The following is a 19606-nucleotide window of genomic DNA, read 5'->3' as shown; positions in this document are numbered from 1 at the left end:
GGGAGAGGTGTAGTGTGCATGGGGGGGCAGTGTAGTGTGGGAGAGGTGTAGTGTGCATGGGGGGGGCAGTGTAGTGTGGGAGAGGTGTAGTATGCATGGGGGGGCAGTGTAGTGTGAGAGGTGTGTGCATTTGGGGGGCAGTGTGCATTTGGGGAGGGGCAGTGTAGTGTGGGAGAGGTGTAGTGTGCATGGGGGGGCAGTGTAGTGTGGGAGAGGTGTAGTGTGCATGGGGGGGCAGTGTAGTGTGGGAGAGGTGTAGTGTGCATGGGGGGGGCAGTGTAGTGTGGGAGAGGTGTGTGCATGGGGGGGGCAGTGTAGTGTGGGAGAGGTGTAGTGTGCATGGGGGGGCAGTGTAGTGTGGGAGAGGTGTAGTGTGCATGGGGGGGCAGTGTAGTGTGGGAGAGGTGTAGTGTGCATGGGGGGGCAGTGTAGTGTGGGAGAGGTGTAGTGTGCATGGGGGGGCAGTGTAGTGTGGGAGAGGTGTAGTGTGCATGGGGGGGCAGTGTAGTGTGGGAGAGGTGTAGTGTGCATGGGGGGGCAGTGTGCATGGGGGGGGCAGTGTAGTGTGGGAGAGGTGTAGTGTGCATGGGGGGGGCAGTGTAGTGTGGGAGAGGTGTAGTGTGCATGGGGGGGGCAGTGTAGTGTGGGAGAGGTGTAGTGTGCATGGGGGGGCAGTGTAGTGTGGGAGAGGTGTAGTGTGCATGGGGGGGGCAGTGTAGTGTGGGAGAGGTGTAGTGTGCATGGGGGGGGCAGTGTAGTGTGGGAGAGGTGTAGTGTGCATGGGGGGGGGCAGTGTAGTGTGGGAGAGGTGTAGTGTGCATGGGGGGGGGCAGTGTAGTGTGGGAGAGGTGTAGTGTGCATGGGGGGGGGCAGTGTAGTGTGGGAGAGGTGTAGTGTGCATGGGGGGGCAGTGTAGTGTGGGAGAGGTGTAGTGTGCATGGGGGGGCAGTGTAGTGTGGGAGAGGTGTAGTGTGCATGGGGGGGCAGTGTAGTGTGGGAGAGGTGTAGTGTGCATGGGGGGGGCAGTGTAGTGTGGGAGAGGTGTAGTGTGCATGGGGGGGCAGTGTAGTGTGGGAGAGGTGTAGTGTGCATGGGGGGGGCAGTGTAGTGTGGGAGAGGTGTAGTGTGCATGGGGGGGCAGTGTAGTGTGGGAGAGGTGTAGTGTGCATGGGGGGGGCAGTGTAGTGTGGGAGAGGTGTAGTATGCATGGGGGGGCAGTGTAGTGTGAGAGGTGTGTGCATTTGGGGGGCAGTGTGCATTTGGGGAGGGGCAGTGTAGTGTGGGAGAGGTGTAGTGTGCATGGGGGGGCAGTGTAGTGTGGGAGAGGTGTAGTGTGCATGGGGGGGGCAGTGTAGTGTGGGAGAGGTGTAGTGTGCATGGGGGGGGGGCAGTGTAGTGTGGGAGAGGTGTGTGCATGGGGGGGGCAGTGTAGTGTGGGAGAGGTGTAGTGTGCATGGGGGGGCAGTGTAGTGTGGGAGAGGTGTAGTGTGCATGGGGGGGCAGTGTAGTGTGGGAGAGGTGTAGTGTGCATGGGGGGGGGCAGTGTAGTGTGGGAGAGGTGTAGTGTGCATGGGGGGGGCAGTGTAGTGTGGGAGAGGTGTAGTGTGCATGGGGGGGGCAGTGTAGTGTGGGAGAGGTGTAGTGTGCATGGGGGGGCAGTGTAGTGTGGGAGAGGTGTAGTGTGCATGGGGGGGCAGTGTAGTGTGGGAGAGGTGTAGTGTGCATGGGGGGGGGCAGTGTAGTGTGGGAGAGGTGTAGTGTGCATGGGGGGGGCAGTGTAGTGTGGGAGAGGTGTAGTGTGCATGGGGGGGCAGTGTAGTGTGGGAGAGGTGTAGTGTGCATTTGGGGGGCAGTGTGCATGGGGGGGCAGTGTAGATATAAATATAGCTGTCAGTGAGTAAACGTCCATGTTACCATCCTTCACATTGTGACTGCTCCTTGCTCCTAATCAGCTACAGCAAGGAGTCGCTTGCAGTAGCTTGGTCCCGCTGGAGCAGCCGTGCAGTCAGCCATCCATGTTCCCTTTTGTAATGACCGCGCTATGTGACAGAGCTGACGGGAAGGAGCCTGCTGCTCACTGTCACACGCCTGGTAAACCAAACGTCTAAACGAGGGATACAGACCACATCTGACGTGACGCCCTCCCGACCATGTGACTGCCCAGGTCATGTGATCGTGCTCTCTAAACTTTCCATCCCAGAATTCCATGCGAAGCGTTTCCTTCCTGCGCTATGCTCATCTGTGGAGGCTGCTGCTCCTGCAGGTAGTAAGTGTAGCGTCATATGGTGCTGTGGTCACGTGTCCCCCAAATACGGGAGCGCTATATACAATGTTTTATATAGGTATAGTATGTGTACAGTGGGGAGAGCTATATACAGTGTATTATATAGGTATAGTGTGTGTACAGTGGGGAGAGCTGTATACAGTGTATTATATAGGTATAGTGTGTGTACAGTGGGGAGAGCTATATACAGTGTATTATATAGGTATAGTATGTGTACAGTGGGGAGAGCTATATACAGTGTATTATATAGGTATAGTGTGTGTACAGTGGGGAGAGCTATATACAGTATATTATATGGGCATTGTATGGTGGGGAGAGCTATATACAGTGTATTATATAGGTATAGTGTGTGTACTGTAGGGAGAGCTATATACAGTGTATTATATAGGTATAGTATGTGTACAGTGGGGAGAGCTATATACAGTGTATTATATAGGTATAGTGTGTGTACAGTGGGGAGAGCTGTATACAGTGTATTATATAGGTATAGTGTGTGTACAGTGGGGAGAGCTGTATACAGTGTATTATATAGGTATAGTGTGTGTACGGTGGGGAGAGCTGTATACAGTGTATTCTATAGGTATAGTGTGTGTACAGTGGGGAGAGCTATATACAGTGTATTATATAGGTATAGTGTGTGTACAGTGGGGAGAGCTGTATACAGTGTAATATATAGGTATAGTGTGTGTACAGTGGGGAGAGCTATATACAGTGTATTATATAGGTATAGTGTGTGTACGGTGGGGAGAGCTATATACAGTGTATTATATAGGTATAGTGTGTGTACGGTGGGGAGAGCTATATACAGTGTATTATATAGGTATAGTGTGTGTACGGTGGGGAGAGCTATATACAGTGTATTATATAGGTATAGTGTGTGTACAGTGGGGAGAGCTATATACAGTGTATTATATAGGTATAGTGTGTGTACAGTGGGGAGAGCTGTATACAGTGTAATATATAGGTATAGTGTGTGTACAGTGGGGAGAGCTATATACAGTGTATTATATAGGTATAGTGTGTGTACAGTGGGGAGAGCTATATACAGTGTATTATATAGGTATAGTATGTGTACAGTGGGGAGAGCTGTATACAGTGTATTATATAGGTATAGTGTGTGTACAGTGGGGAGAGCTGTATACAGTGTATTATATAGGTATAGTGTGTGTACGGTGGGGAGAGCTGTATACAGTGTATTATATAGGTATAGTGTGTGTACAGTGGGGAGAGCTGTATACAGTGTATTATATAGGTATAGTGTGTGTACGGTGGGGAGAGCTGTATACAGTGTATTATATAGGTATAGTGTGTGTACGGTGGGGAGAGCTATATACACTGTATTATATAGGTATAGTGTGTGTACGGTGGGGAGAGCTGTATACAGTGTATTCTATAGGTATAGTGTGTGTACAGTGGGGAGAGCTATATACAGTGTATTATATAGGTATAGTGTGTGTACAGTGGGGAGAGCTATATACAGTGTATTATATAGGTATAGTGTGTGTACAGTGGGGAGAGCTATATACAGTGTATTATATAGGTATAGTGTGTGTACAGTGGGGAGAGCTGTATACAGTGTATTATATAGGTATAGTGTGTGTACAGTGGGGAGAGCTATATACAGTGTATTATATAGGTATAGTGTGTGTACGGTGGGGAGAGCTATATACAGTGTATTATATAGGTATAGTGTGTGTACAGTGGGGAGAGCTGTATACAGTGTATTATATAGGTATAGTGTGTGTACAGTGGGGAGAGCTATATACAGTGTATTATATAGGTATAGTGTGTGTACGGTGGGGAGAGCTATATACAGTGTATTATATAGGTATAGTGTGTGTACGGTGGGGAGAGCTGTATACAGTGTATTATATAGGTATAGTGTGTGTACGGTGGGGAGAGCTATATACAGTGTATTATATAGGTATAGTGTGTGTACGGTGGGGAGAGCTATATACAGTGTATTATATAGGTATAGTGTGTGTACGGTGGGGAGAGCTATATACAGTGTAATATATAGGTATAGTGTGTGTACGGTGGGGAGAGCTATATACAGTGTATTATATAGGTATAGTGTGTGGAATTCTGCAAGCACCTTCTCCAAGTCCATCGGAGCACCTCCAACAGTGCTTGCCGGGCCGAGCTGGGCAGATTCCCTCTACACCTAACGGTTCTAAAGAGGGCACTGTCATTCCGGGCTCACCTACGTAGGAGCAATCCAAGCTCCCATCACCATAAAGCCCTGACACATGTAGGGGAAACAGAAAAACCAGGACCCTCGGAACAGCTCACCCAAACCCAACCTGACCAGAAAACCAATCACAACAACCTGACAAAAGCCGGAATCAGGAAGATGGTAGACGAAGGCCAGGAGAGGTACGTAAGTGACTGGAAGAACGACATCATCAGCTCACAGAAACTGACCATGTACCAGAGTCTACAGAGAGACTACAGACTGGCTCCATACCTGGAGAAACTCCAGGACCCCAAAGACCGCAAGATCCTGAGCCGGTATAGACTCAGTGCCCACAGTCTGGCCATCGAATCCGGCCGACACAGGCAGAGCTACAAGCCCAGGGAGGAAAGACTGTGCCAACACTGTGACCAGGAGGCCCTGGAGGATGAGACCCACTTCCTGCTACACTGCTCCAAGTACTCAGCAGTGAGGGACACTCACTTCAGGAGACTCTCACATCTCTTCCCGGATTTCACCACCTTGAAGGAGGAAGAGAAAGCATACATCCTGCTGGGGGAAGAAGAGAGAGCAGTGGAGATAGCAGCGCAATATGTGAACGAATGCCATAGACTGCGAGAAAGAGAACTCTGATATGCCATGGACTTCTATGGCACCCACCCTGGATATGCCCCAATCCCCCATCCACCTTCCCTATGCCATGGACTTCTATAGCCTCATCCTGGATCTGCCCCCATGCCGCCATCCACCTTCCCTATGCCATGGACTTCTATAGCCCCAACCTGGATCTGCCCCATCCACCTTTCCTACAGCCCCTTCCCAACATCCCTACAGTCCCTATCCCTATTCCCTTCTGTACACCTGCTTTGGCAAAACTAATGTGTATTTAGTCCTGCCAATAAAGCTTCTTTGAATCTTGAATCTTGAATCTTGTGTGTACAGTGGGGAGAGCTGTATACAGTGTATTATATAGGTATAGTGTGTGTACAGTGGGGAGAGCTATATACAGTGTATTATATAGGTATAGTGTGTGTACGGTGGGGAGAGCTATATACAGTGTATTATATAGGTATAGTGTGTGTACGGTGGGGAGAGCTATATACAGTGTAATATATAGGTATAGTGTGTGTACGGTGGGGAGAGCTATATACAGTGTATTATATAGGTATAGTGTGTGTACGGTGGGGAGAGCTGTATACAGTGTATTATATAGGTATAGTGTGTGTACAGTGGGGAGAGCTATATACAGTGTATTATATAGGTATAGTGTGTGTACGGTGGGGAGAGCTATATACAGTGTATTATATAGGTATAGTGTGTGTACGGTGGGGAGAGCTATATACAGTGTAATATATAGGTATAGTGTGTGTACAGTGGGGAGAGCTGTATACAGTGTATTATATAGGTATAGTGTGTGTACAGTGGGGAGAGCTGTATACAGTGTATTATATAGGTATAGTGTGTGTACGGTGGGGAGAGCTATATACAGTGTATTATATAGGTATAGTGTGTGTACGGTGGGGAGAGCTATATACAGTGTATTATATAGGTATAGTGTGTGTACAGTGGGGAGAGCTGTATACAGTGTATTATATAGGTATAGTGTGTGTACGGTGGGGAGAGCTGTATACAGTGTATTATATAGGTATAGTGTGTGTACAGTGGGGAGAGCTGTATACAGTGTATTATATAGGTATAGTGTGTGTACGGTGGGGAGAGCTGTATACAGTGTATTATATAGGTATAGTGTGTGTACGGTGGGGAGAGCTGTATACAGTGTATTATATAGGTATAGTGTGTGTACGGTGGGGAGAGCTGTATACAGTGTATTATATAGGTATAGTGTGTGTACGGTGGGGAGAGCTATATACAGTGTATTATATAGGTATAGTGTGTGTACAGTGGGGAGAGCTGTATACAGTGTATTATATAGGTATAGTGTGTGTACAGTGGGGAGAGCTGTATACAGTGTATTATATAGGTATAGTGTGTGTACAGTGGGGAGAGCTGTATACAGTGTATTATATAGGTATAGTGTGTGTACGGTGGGGAGAGCTGTATACAGTGTATTATATAGGTATAGTGTGTGTACGGTGGGGAGAGCTGTATACAGTGTATTATATAGGTATAGTGTGTGTACGGTGGGGAGAGCTGTATACAGTGTATTATATAGGTATAGTGTGTGTACGGTGGGGAGAGCTGTATACAGTGTATTATATAGGTATAGTGTGTGTACAGTGGGGAGAGCTATATACAGTGTATTATATAGGTATAGTGTGTGTACGGTGGGGAGAGCTGTATACAGTGTATTATATAGGTATAGTGTGTGTACGGTGGGGAGAGCTGTATACAGTGTATTATATAGGTATAGTGTGTGTACGGTGGGGAGAGCTGTATACAGTGTATTATATAGATATAGTGTGTGTACAGTGGGGAGAGCTGTATACAGTGTATTATATAGGTATAGTGTGTGTACGGTGGGGAGAGCTGTATACAGTGTATTATATAGGTATAGTGTGTGTACGGTGGGGAGAGCTGTATACAGTGTATTATATAGGTATAGTGTGTGTACGGTGGGGAGAGCTGTATACAGTGTATTATATAGGTATAGTGTGTGTACAGTGGGGAGAGCTGTATACAGTGTATTATATAGGTATAGTGTGTGTACAGTGGGGAGAGCTGTATACAGTGTATTATATAGGTATAGTGTGTGTACGGTGGGGAGAGCTGTATACAGTGTATTATATAGGTATAGTGTGTGTACGGTGGGGAGAGCTATATACAGTGTATTATATAGGTATAGTGTGTGTACAGTGGGGAGAGCTGTATACAGTGTATTATATAGGTATAGTGTGTGTACAGTGGGGAGAGCTATATACAGTGTATTATATAGGTATAGTGTGTGTACGGTGGGGAGAGCTGTATACAGTGTATTATATAGGTATAGTGTGTGTACGGTGGGGAGAGCTGTATACAGTGTATTCTATAGGTATAGTGTGTGTACGGTGGGGAGAGCTGTATACAGTGTATTATATAGGTATAGTGTGTGTACGGTGGGGAGAGCTATATACAGTGTATTATATAGGTATAGTGTGTGTACGGTGGGGAGAGCTGTATACAGTGTATTATATAGGTATAGTGTGTGTACGGTGGGGAGAGCTGTATACAGTGTATTATATAGGTATAGTGTGTGTACGGTGGGGAGAGCTGTATACAGTGTATTCTATAGGTATAGTGTGTGTACGGTGGGGAGAGCTGTATACAGTGTATTATATAGGTATAGTGTGTGTACGGTGGGGAGAGCTATATACAGTGTATTATATAGGTATAGTGTGTGTACGGTGGGGAGAGCTATATACAGTGTATTATATAGGTATAGTGTGTGTACAGTGGGGAGAGCTGTATACAGTGTATTATATAGGTATAGTGTGTGTACGGTGGGGAGAGCTATATACAGTGTATTATATAGGTATAGTGTGTGTACGGTGGGGAGAGCTATATACAGTGTATTATATAGGTATAGTGTGTGTACAGTGGGGAGAGCTGTATACAGTGTATTATATAGGTATAGTGTGTGTACAGTGGGGAGAGCTGTATACAGTGTATTACATAGGTATAGTGTGTACAGTGGGGAGAGCTATATACAGTGTATTATATAGGTATAGTGTGTGTACGGTGGGGAGAGCTGTATACAGTGTATTATATAGGTATAGTGTGTGTACAGTGGGGAGAGCTGTATACAGTGTATTATATAGGTATAGTGTGTGTACAGTGAGGAGAGCTGTATACAGTGTATTACATAGGTATAGTGTGTGTACGGTGGGGAGAGCTGTATACAGTGTATTATATACAGTGCCTACAAGTAGTATTCAACCCCCTGCAGATTTAGCAGGTTTACACATTCGGAATTAACTTGGCATTGTGACATTTGGACTGTAGATCAGCCTGGAAGTGTGAAATGCACTGCAGCAAAAAAGAATGTTATTTCTTTGTTAAATTTTTTTTTAAATTGTGAAAAGTTTATTCAGAGGGTCATTTATTATTCAACCCCTCAAACCACCAGAATTCTGTTTGGTTCCCCTAAAGTATTAAGAAGTATTTCAGGCACAAAGAACAATGAGCTTCACATGTTTGGATTAATTATCTCTTTTTCCAGCCTTTTCTGACTATTTAAGACCCTCCCCAAACTTGTGAACAGCACTCATACATGGTCAACATGGGAAAGACAAAGGAGCATTCCAAGGCCATCAGAGACAAGATCGTGGAGGGTCACAAGGCTGGCAAGGGGTACAAAACCCTTTCCAAGGAGTTGGGCCTACCTGTCTCCACTGTTGGGAGCATCATCCGGAAGTGGAAGGCTTATGGAACTACTGTTAGCCTTCCACGGCCTGGACAGCCTTTGAAAGTTTCCTCCCGTGCCGAGGCCAGGCTTGTCCGAAGAGTCAAGGCTAACCCAAGGACAACAAGGAAGGAGCTCCGGGAAGATCTCATGGCAGTGGGGACATTGGTTTCAGTCAATACCATAAGTAACGTACTCCACCGCAATGGTCTCCGTTCCAGACGAGCCCGTAAGGTACCTTTACTTTCAAAGCGTCATGTCAAGGCTCGTCTACAGTTTGCTCATGATCACTTGGAGGACTCTGAGACAGACTGGTTCAAGGTTCTCTGGTCTGATGAGACCAAGATCGAGATCTTTGGTGCCAACCACACACGTGACGTTTGGAGACTGGATGGCACTGCATACGACCCCAAGAATACCATCCCTGCAGTCAAGCATGGTGGTGGCAGCATCATGCTGTGGGGCTGTTTCTCAGCCAAGGGGCCTGGCCATCTGGTCCGCATCCATGGGAAGATGGATAGCACGGCCTACCTGGAGATTTTGGCCAAGAACCTCCGCTCCTCCATCAAGGATCTTAAGATGGGTCGTCATTTCATCTTTCAACAAGACAATGACCCAAAGCACACAGCCAAGAAAACCAAGGCCTGGTTCAAGAGGCAAAAAATCAAGGTATTGGAGTGGCCTAGTCAGTCTCCTGACCTTAACCCAATTGAAAACTTGTGGAAGAAGCTCAAGATTAAAGTCCACATGAGACACCCAAAGAACCTAGATAACTTGGAGAAGATCTGCATGGAGGAGTGGGCCAAGATAACTCCAGAGACTTGTGCCGGCCTGATCAGGTCTTATAAAAGACGATTATTAGCTGTAATTGCAAACAAGGGTTATTCCACAAAATATTAAACCTAGGGGTTGAATAATAATTGACCCACACTTTTATGTTTAAAATTTATTAAAATTTAACTGAGCAACATAACTTTTTGGTTTGTAAGATTTATGCATCTGTTAATAAATCCTGCTCTTGTGTGAAGTTTGAAGGCTCTAACTTATTTGCATCTTATCAAACCTGCTAAATCTGCAGGGGGTTGAATACTACTTGTAGGCACTGTAGGTATAGTGTGTGTACAGTGCGGAGAGCTATATACAGTGTATTATATAGGTATAGTGTGTGTACGGTGGGGAGAGCTATATACAGTGTATTATATAGGTATAGTGTGTGTACGGTGGGGAGAGCTATATACAGTGCATTATATAGGTATAGTGTGTGTACAGTGGGGAGAGCTGTATACAGTGTATTATATAGGTATAGTGTGTGTACAGTGGGGAGAGCTATATACAGTGTATTATATAGGTATAGTGTGTGTACGGTGGGGAGAGCTGTATACAGTGTATTCTATAGGTATAGTGTGTGTACGGTGGGGAGAGCTGTATACAGTGTATTCTATAGGTATAGTGTGTGTACGGTGGGGAGAGCTGTATACAGTGTATTATATAGGTATAGTGTGTGTACGGTGGGGAGAGCTATATACAGTGTATTATATAGGTATAGTGTGTGTACGGTGGGGAGAGCTATATACAGTGTATTATATAGGTATAGTGTGTGTACGGTGGGGAGAGCTATATACAGTGTATTATATAGGTATAGTGTGTGTACAGTGGGGAGAGCTGTATACAGTGTATTATATAGGTATAGTGTGTGTACAGTGGGGAGAGCTATATACAGTGTATTATATAGGTATAGTGTGTGTACGGTGGGGAGAGCTATATACAGTGTATTATATAGGTATAGTGTGTGTACGGTGGGGAGAGCTATATACAGTGTATTATATATGTATAGTGTGTGTACAGTGGGGAGAGCTGTATACAGTGTATTATATAGGTATAAAGTGTGTACAGTGGGGAGAGCTATATACAGTGTATTATATAGGTATAGTGTGTGTACAGTGGGGAGAGCTGTATACAGTGTATTATATAGGTATAGTGTGTGTACAGTGGGGAGAGCTATATACAGTGTATTATATAGGTATAGTGTTTGTACAGTGGGGAGAGCTATATACAGTATATTATATAGGTATAGTGTGTGTACAGTGGGGAGAGCTATATACAGTGTAATATATAGGTATAGTATGTGTACAGTGGGGAGAGCTATATACAGTGTATTATATAGGTATAGTGTGTACGGTGCGGAGAGCTATATACAGTGTAATATATAGGTATAGTGTGTGTACGGTGGGGAGAGCTGTATACAGTGTATTATATAGGTATAGTGTGTGTGCGGTGGGGAGAGCTGTATACAGTGTATTATATAGGTATAGTGTGTGTACGGTGGGGAGAGCTATATACAGTGTATTATATAGGTATAGTGTGTGTACGGTGGGGAGAGCTATATACAGTGTATTATATAGGTATAGTGTGTGTACGGTGGGAAGAGCTATATACAGTGTATTATATAGGTATAGTGTGTGTACAGTGGGGAGAGCTGTATGCAGTGTATTATATAGGTATAGTGTGTGTACAGTGGGGAGAGCTGTATACAGTGTATTATATAGGTATAGTGTGTACAGTGGGGAGAGCTATATACAGTGTATTATATAGGTATAGTGTGTGTACAGTGGGGAGAGCTATATACAGTGTATTATATAGGTATAGTGTGTGTACAGTGGGGAGAGCTATATACAGTGTATTATATAGGTATAGTGTGTGTACGGTGGGGAGAGCTATATACAATGTTTTATATAGGTATAGTGTGTGTACAGTGGGGAGAGTTATATACAGTGTATTATATAGGTATAGTGTGTGTACAGTGGGGAGAGCTATATACAGTGTATTATATAGGTATAGTGTGTGTACAGTGGGGAGAGCTATATACAGTGTATTATATAGGTATAGTGTGTGTACGGTGGGGAGAGCTATATACAGTGTATTATACACTCACTGGCCACTTTATTAGGTACACCTGTCCAACTGTGTGTTAAGACTTAATTTCTAATCAGCCAATCACATGGCGGCAACTCAGTGCATTTAGGCATGTAGACATGGTCAAGACAATCTCCTGCAGTTCAAACCGAGCATCAGTATGGGGAAGAAAGGTGATTTGAGTGCCTTTGAACGTGGCATGATTGTTGGTGCCAGAAGGGCTGGTCTGAGTATTTCAGAAACTGCTGATCTACTGGGATTTTCACGCACAACCATCTCTAGGGTTTACAGAGAATGGTCCGAAAAAGAAAAAAAATCCAGTGAGCGGCAGTTCTGTGGCCGGAAATGCCATGTTGATGCCAGAGGTCAGAGGAGAATGGGCAGACTGGTTCGAGCTGATAGAAAGGCAACAGTGACTCAAATTGCCACCCGTTACAACCAAGGTAGGCAGAAGAGCATCTCTGAACGCACAGTGCGTCGAACTTTGAGGCAGATGGGCTACAGCAGCAGAAGACCACACTGGGTACCACTCCTCTCAGCTAAGAACAGGAAACTGAGGCTACAATTTGCACAAGCTCATCGAAATTGGACAGTAGAAGATTGGAAAAACGTTGCCTGGTCTGATGAGTCTCGATTTCTGCTGCGACATTCGGATGGTAGGGTCAGAATTTGGCGTAAACAACATGAAAGCATGGATCCATCCTGCCTTGTATCAACGGTTCAGGCTGGTGGTGGTGGTGTCATGGTGTGGGGAATTTTTTCTGGGCACTCTTTGGGCCCCTTGGTACCAATTGAGCATCGTTGCAACGCCACAGCCTACCTGAGTATTGTTGCTGACCATGTCCATCCCTTTATGACCACAATGTACCCAACATCTGATGGCTACTTTCAGCAGGATAATGCGCCATGTCATAAAGCTCGAATCATCTCAGATTGGTTTCTTGAACATGACAATGAGTTTACTGTACTCAAATGGCCTCCTCAGTCACAAGATCTCAATCCAATAGAGCATCTTTGGGATGTGGTGGAACGGGAGATTCGCATCAGGGATGTGCAGCCGACAAATCTGCGCCAACTGTGTGATGCCATCATGTCAATATGGTCCAAAATCTCTGAGGAATGCTTCCAGCACCTTGTTGAATCTCTGCCACGAAGAATTGAGGCAGTTCTGAAGGCAAAAGGGGGTCCATCCCGTTACTAGCATGGTGTACCTAATAAAGTGGCCAGTGAGTGTATATGTATAGTGTGTGTGCGGTGGGGAGAGCTGTATACAGTGTATTATGTAGGTATAGTATGTGTACAGTGGGGAGCGCTATATACAGTGTATTATATAGGTATAGTGTGTGTACAGTGGGGAGAGCTGTATACAGTGTATTATATAGGTATAGTGTGTGTACGGTTGGGAGAGCTATATACAGTGTATTATATATGTATAGTGTGTGTGCGGTGGGGAGAGCTGTATACAGTGTATTATATAGGTATAGTGTGTGTACGGTGGGGAGAGCTATATACAGTGTATTATATAGGTATAGTGTGTGTACGGTGGAGAGAGCTGTATACAGTGTATTATATAGGTATAGTGTGTGTACAGTGGGGAGAGCTATATACAGTGTATTATATAGGTATAGTGTGTGTACGGTGGGGAGAGCTGTATACAGTGTATTATATAGGTATAGTGTGTGTACAGTGGGGAGAGCTGTATACAGTGTATTATATAGGTATAGTGTGTGTACGGTGGGGAGAGCTGTATATAGTGTATTATATAGGTATAGTGTGTGTACAGTGGGGAGAGCTATATACAGTGTATTATATAGGTATAGTGTGTGTACAGTGGGGAGAGCTGTATACAGTGTATTATATAGGTATAGTGTGTGTGCCGTGGGGAGAGCTGTATACAGTGTATTATATAGGTATAGTGTGTGTACGGTGGGGAGAGCTATATACAGTGTATTATACACTCACTGGCCACTTTATTAGGTACACCTGTCCAACTGTGTGTTAAGACTTAATTTCTAATCAGCCAATCACATGGCGGCAACTCAGTGCATTTAGGCATGTAGACATGGTCAAGACAATCTCCTGCAGTTCAAACCGAGCATCAGTATGGGGAAGAAAGGTGATTTGAGTGCCTTTGAACGTGGCATGATTGTTGGTGCCAGAAGGGCTGGTCTGAGTATTTCAGAAACTGCTGATCTACTGGGATTTTCACGCACAACCATCTCTAGGGTTTACAGAGAATGGTCCGAAAAAGAAAAAAAATCCAGTGAGCGGCAGTTCTGTGGCCGGAAATGCCATGTTGATGCCAGAGGTCAGAGGAGAATGGGCAGACTGGTTCGAGCTGATAGAAAGGCAACAGTGACTCAAATTGCCACCCGTTACAACCAAGGTAGGCAGAAGAGCATCTCTGAACGCACAGTGCGTCGAACTTTGAGGCAGATGGGCTACAGCAGCAGAAGACCACACTGGGTACCACTCCTCTCAGCTAAGAACAGGAAACTGAGGCTACAATTTGCACAAGCTCATCGAAATTGGACAGTAGAAGATTGGAAAAACGTTGCCTGGTCTGATGAGTCTCGATTTCTGCTGCGACATTCGGATGGTAGGGTCAGAATTTGGCGTAAACAACATGAAAGCATGGATCCATCCTGCCTTGTATCAACGGTTCAGGCTGGTGGTGGTGGTGTCATGGTGTGGGGAATTTTTTCTGGGCACTCTTTGGGCCCCTTGGTACCAATTGAGCATCGTTGCAACGCCACAGCCTACCTGAGTATTGTTGCTGACCATGTCCATCCCTTTATGACCACAATGTACCCAACATCTGATGGCTACTTTCAGCAGGATAATGCGCCATGTCATAAAGCTCGAATCATCTCAGATTGGTTTCTTGAACATGACAATGAGTTTACTGTACTCAAATGGCCTCCTCAGTCACAAGATCTCAATCCAATAGAGCATCTTTGGGATGTGGTGGAACGGGAGATTCGCATCAGGGATGTGCAGCCGACAAATCTGCGCCAACTGTGTGATGCCATCATGTCAATATGGTCCAAAATCTCTGAGGAATGCTTCCAGCACCTTGTTGAATCTCTGCCACGAAGAATTGAGGCAGTTCTGAAGGCAAAAGGGGGTCCATCCCGTTACTAGCATGGTGTACCTAATAAAGTGGCCAGTGAGTGTATATGTATAGTGTGTGTGCGGTGGGGAGAGCTGTATACAGTGTATTATGTAGGTATAGTATGTGTACAGTGGGGAGCGCTATATACAGTGTATTATATAGGTATAGTGTGTGTACAGTGGGGAGAGCTGTATACAGTGTATTATATAGGTATAGTGTGTGTACGGTTGGGAGAGCTATATACAGTGTATTATATATGTATAGTGTGTGTGCGGTGGGGAGAGCTGTATACAGTGTATTATATAGGTATAGTGTGTGTACGGTGGGGAGAGCTATATACAGTGTATTATATAGGTATAGTGTGTGTACGGTGGAGAGAGCTGTATACAGTGTATTATATAGGTATAGTGTGTGTACAGTGGGGAGAGCTATATACAGTGTATTATATAGGTATAGTGTGTGTACGGTGGGGAGAGCTGTATACAGTGTATTATATAGGTATAGTGTGTGTACAGTGGGGAGAGCTGTATACAGTGTATTATATAGGTATAGTGTGTGTACGGTGGGGAGAGCTGTATATAGTGTATTATATAGGTATAGTGTGTGTACAGTGGGGAGAGCTATATACAGTGTATTATATAGGTATAGTGTGTGTACAGTGGGGAGAGCTATATACAGTGTATTATATAGGTATAGTGTGTGTACGGTGGGGAAAGCTATATACAGTGTATTATATAGGTATAGTGTGTTTACAGTGGGGAGAGCTATATACAGTGTATTATATAGGTATAGTGTGTGTACGGTGGGGAAAGCTATATACAGTGTATTATATAGGTATAGTGTGTGTACAGTGGGGAGCGCTATATACAGTGTATTATATAGGTATAGTGTGTGTACAGTGGGGAGAGCTGTATACAGTGTATTATATAGGTATAGTGTGTGTACGGTGGGGAGAGCTGTATACAGTGTATTATATAGGTATAGTGTGTGTACGGTGGGGAGAGCTATATACAGTGTATTATATAGGTATAGTGTGTGCAGTGGGGAGAGCTATATACAGTGTATTATATAGGTATAGTATGTGTATGGTGGGGAGAGCTATATACAGTGTATTATATAGGTATAGTGTGTATGCGGTGGGGAGAGCTATATACAGTGTATTATATAGGTATAGTGTGTGTGCGGTGGGGAGAGCTATATACAGTGTATTATATAGGTATAGTGTGTGTACGGTGGGGAGAGCTATATGCAGTGTATTATATAGGTATAGTGTGTGTGCGGTGGGGAGAGCTATATACAGTGTATTATATAGGTATAGTGTGTGTACGGTGGGGAGAGCTATATACAGTGTATTATATAGGTATAGTGTGTGTACGGTGGGGAGAGCTATATACAGTGTATTATATAGGTATAGTGTGTGTACAGTGGGGAGAGCTACATACAGTGTATTATATAGGTATAGTGTGTGTACGGTGGGGAGAGCTGTATACAGTGTATTATATAGGTATAGTGTGTGTATGGTGGGGAGAGCTATATACAGTGTATTATATAGGTATAGTGTGTGTACGGTGGGGAGAGCTGTATACAGTGTATTATATAGGTATAGTGTGTGTACGGTGGGGAGAGCTGTAAACAGTGTATTATATAGGTATAGTATGTGTACGGTGGGGAGAGCTGTATACAGTGTATTATATAGGTATAGTGTGTGTACGGTGGGGAGAGCTATATACAGTGTATTATATAGGTATAGTGTGTGTACAGTGGGGAGAGCTATATACAGTGTATTATATAGGTATAGTGTGTGTACGGTGGGGAGAGCTGTATACAGTGTATTATATAGGTATAGTGTGTGTACAGTGGGGAGAGCTGTATACAGTGTATTATATAGGTATAGTGTGTGTACAGTGAGGAGAGCTGTATACAGTGTATTACATAGGTATAGTGTGTGTACAGTGGGGAGAGCTATATACAGTGTATTATATAGGTATAGTGTGTGTACGGTGGGGAGAGCTATATACAGTGTATTATATAGGTATAGTGTGTGTACGGTGGGGAGAGCTATATACAGTGTATTATATAGGTATAGTGTGTGTACGGTGGGGAGAGCTATATACAGTGTATTATATAGGTATAGTGTGTGTACAGTGGGGAGAGCTGTATACAGTGTATTATATAGGTATAGTGTGTGTACAGTGGGGAGAGCTATATACAGTGTATTATATAGGTATAGTGTGTGTACGGTGGGGAGAGCTATATACAGTGTATTATATAGGTATAGTGTGTGTACGGTGGGGAGAGCTATATACAGTGTATTATATATGTATAGTGTGTGTACAGTGGGGAGAGCTGTATACAGTGTATTATATAGGTATAAAGTGTGTACAGTGGGGAGAGCTATATACAGTGTATTATATAGGTATAGTGTGTGTACAGTGGGGAGAGCTGTATACAGTGTATTATATATGTATAGTGTGTGTACAATGGGGAGAGCTATATACAGTGTATTATATAGGTATAGTGTTTGTACAGTGGGGAGAGCTATATATAGTATATTATATAGGTATAGTGTGTATACAGTGGGGAGAGCTATATACAGTGTAATATATAGGTATAGTATGTGTACAGTGGGGAGAGCTATATACAGTGTATTATATAGGTATAGTGTGTACGGTGCGGAGAGCTATATACAGTGTAATATATAGGTATAGTGTGTGTACGGTGGGGAGAGCTGTATACAGTGTATTATATAGGTATAGTGTGTGTGCGGTGGGGAGAGCTGTATACAGTGTATTATATAGGTATAGTGTGTGTGCGGTGGGGAGAGCTGTATACAGTGTATTATATAGGTATAGTGTGTGTACGGTGGGGAGAGCTATATACAGTGTATTATATAGGTATAGTGTGTGTACGGTGGGGAGAGCTATATACAGTGTATTATATAGGTATAGTGTGTGTACGGTGAGGAGAGCTATATACAGTGTATTATATAGGTATAGTGTGTGTACGGTGGGGAGAGCTATATACAGTGTATTATATAGGTATAGTGTGTGTACGGTGGGGAGAGCTATATACAGTGTATTATATAGGTATAGTGTGTGTACGGTGGGGAGAGCTATATACAGTGTATTATATAGGTATAGTGTGTGTACGGTGGGGAGAGCTATATACAGTGTATTATATAGGTATAGTGTGTGTACGGTGAGGAGAGCTATATACAGTGTATTATATAGGTATAGTGTGTGTACAGTGAGGAGAGCTGTATACAGTGTATTATATAGGTATAGTGTGTGTACAGTGGGGAGAGCTATATACAGTGTATTATGTAGGTGTAGTATGTGTACAGTGGGGAGAGCTATATACAGTGTATTATATAGGTATAGTGTGTGTACGGTGGGGAGAGCTATATACAGTGTATTATATAGGTATAGTATGTGTACAGTGGGGAGAGCTATATACAGTGTATTATGTAGGTGTAGTATGTGTACAGTGGGGAGAGCTATATACAGTGTATTATATAGGTTTAGTATGTATACAGTGGGGAGGGCTATATACAGTGTATTATATAGGTATAGTATGTGTACGGTGGAGAGAGCTGTATACAGTGTATTATATAGGTATAGTGTGTGTACGGTGGGGAGAGCTATATACAGTGTATTATATAGGTATAGTATGTGTACAGTGAGGAGAGCTATATACAGTGTATTATATAGGTATAGTGTGTGTAAAGTGGGGAGAGCTATATACAGTGTATTATATAGGTATAGTGTGTGTACAGTGAGGAGAGCTATATACAGTGTATTATATAGGTATATTGTGTGTACAGTGGGGAGAGCTATATACAGTGTATTATATAGGTATAGTGTGTGTACGGTGGGGAGAGCTATATACAATGTTTTATATAGGTATAGTGTGTGTACAGTGGGGAGAGCTATATACAGTGTATTATATAGGTATAGTGTGTGTACAGTGGGGAGAGCTATATACAGTGTATTATATAGGTATAGTGTGTGTACAGTGGGGAGAGCTATATACAGTGTATTATATAGGTATAGTGTGTGTACAGTGGGGAGAGCTATATACAGTGTATTATGTAGGTGTAGTGTGTGTACAGTGGGGAGAGCTATATACAGTGTAATATATAGGTATAGTGTGTGTACAGTGGGGAGAGCTATATACAGTGTATTATATAGGTATAGTGTGTGTACGGTGGGGAGAGCTATATACAGTGTATTATATAGGTATAGTGTGTGTACGGTGGGGAGAGCTATATACAGTGTATTATATAGGTATAGTGTGTGTACAGTGGGGAGAGCTATATACAGTGTATTATGTAGGTGTAGTATGTGTACGGTGGGGAGAGCTATATACAGTGTATTATATAGGTATAGTGTGTGTACGGTGGGGAGAGCTGTATACAGTGTATTATATAGGTATAGTGTGTGTACAGTGGGGAGAGCTATATACAGTGTATTATATAGGTATAGTGTGTGTACAGTGGGGAGAGCTATATACAGTGTATTATATAGGTATAGTGTGTGTACAGTGGGGAGAGCTATATACAGTGTATTATATAGGTATAGTGTGTGTACAGTGGGGAGAGCTATATACAATGTTTTATATAGGTATAGTGTGTGTACAGTGGGGAGAGCTATATACAGTGTATTATATAGGTATAGTGTGTGTACAGTGGGGAGAGCTATATACAGTGTATTATATAGGTATAGTGTGTGTACAGTGGGGAGAGCTATATACAGTGTATTA

The 19606-nt window shown here is 43.8% G+C and overlaps 1 protein-coding gene across 2 annotated transcripts in view; it reads left to right on the top strand.

Moving 5' to 3' along the window:
* The first annotated feature begins 2083 nt into the window (after window positions 1-2083).
* The window catches only part of LOC141100111 (gastrula zinc finger protein XlCGF66.1-like), a 39083-nt gene continuing 21560 nt past the window's right edge, over window positions 2084-19606 (top strand). The window contains exon 1 of one of the 2 annotated variants that reach the window (XM_073588353.1): window positions 2084-2263. In XM_073588353.1, coding sequence (XP_073444454.1) covers window positions 2207-2263 — 57 coding nt within the window. In that variant the 5' untranslated portion in view covers window positions 2084-2206. Of the gene's footprint in view, window positions 2267-19606 lie in introns of both variants that reach the window. The other variant, XM_073588352.1, reaches the window with a different exon arrangement.

The sequence above is a fragment of the Dendrobates tinctorius genome, unplaced genomic scaffold (assembly GCF_039654945.1).
Source record: "Dendrobates tinctorius isolate UK_male_01 unplaced genomic scaffold, ASM3965494v1 ptg000103l, whole genome shotgun sequence".
In the NCBI taxonomy this organism is placed as follows: domain Eukaryota; kingdom Metazoa; phylum Chordata; class Amphibia; order Anura; family Dendrobatidae; genus Dendrobates; species Dendrobates tinctorius.
This window is presented reverse-complemented; position numbering and strand designations above follow the sequence as displayed.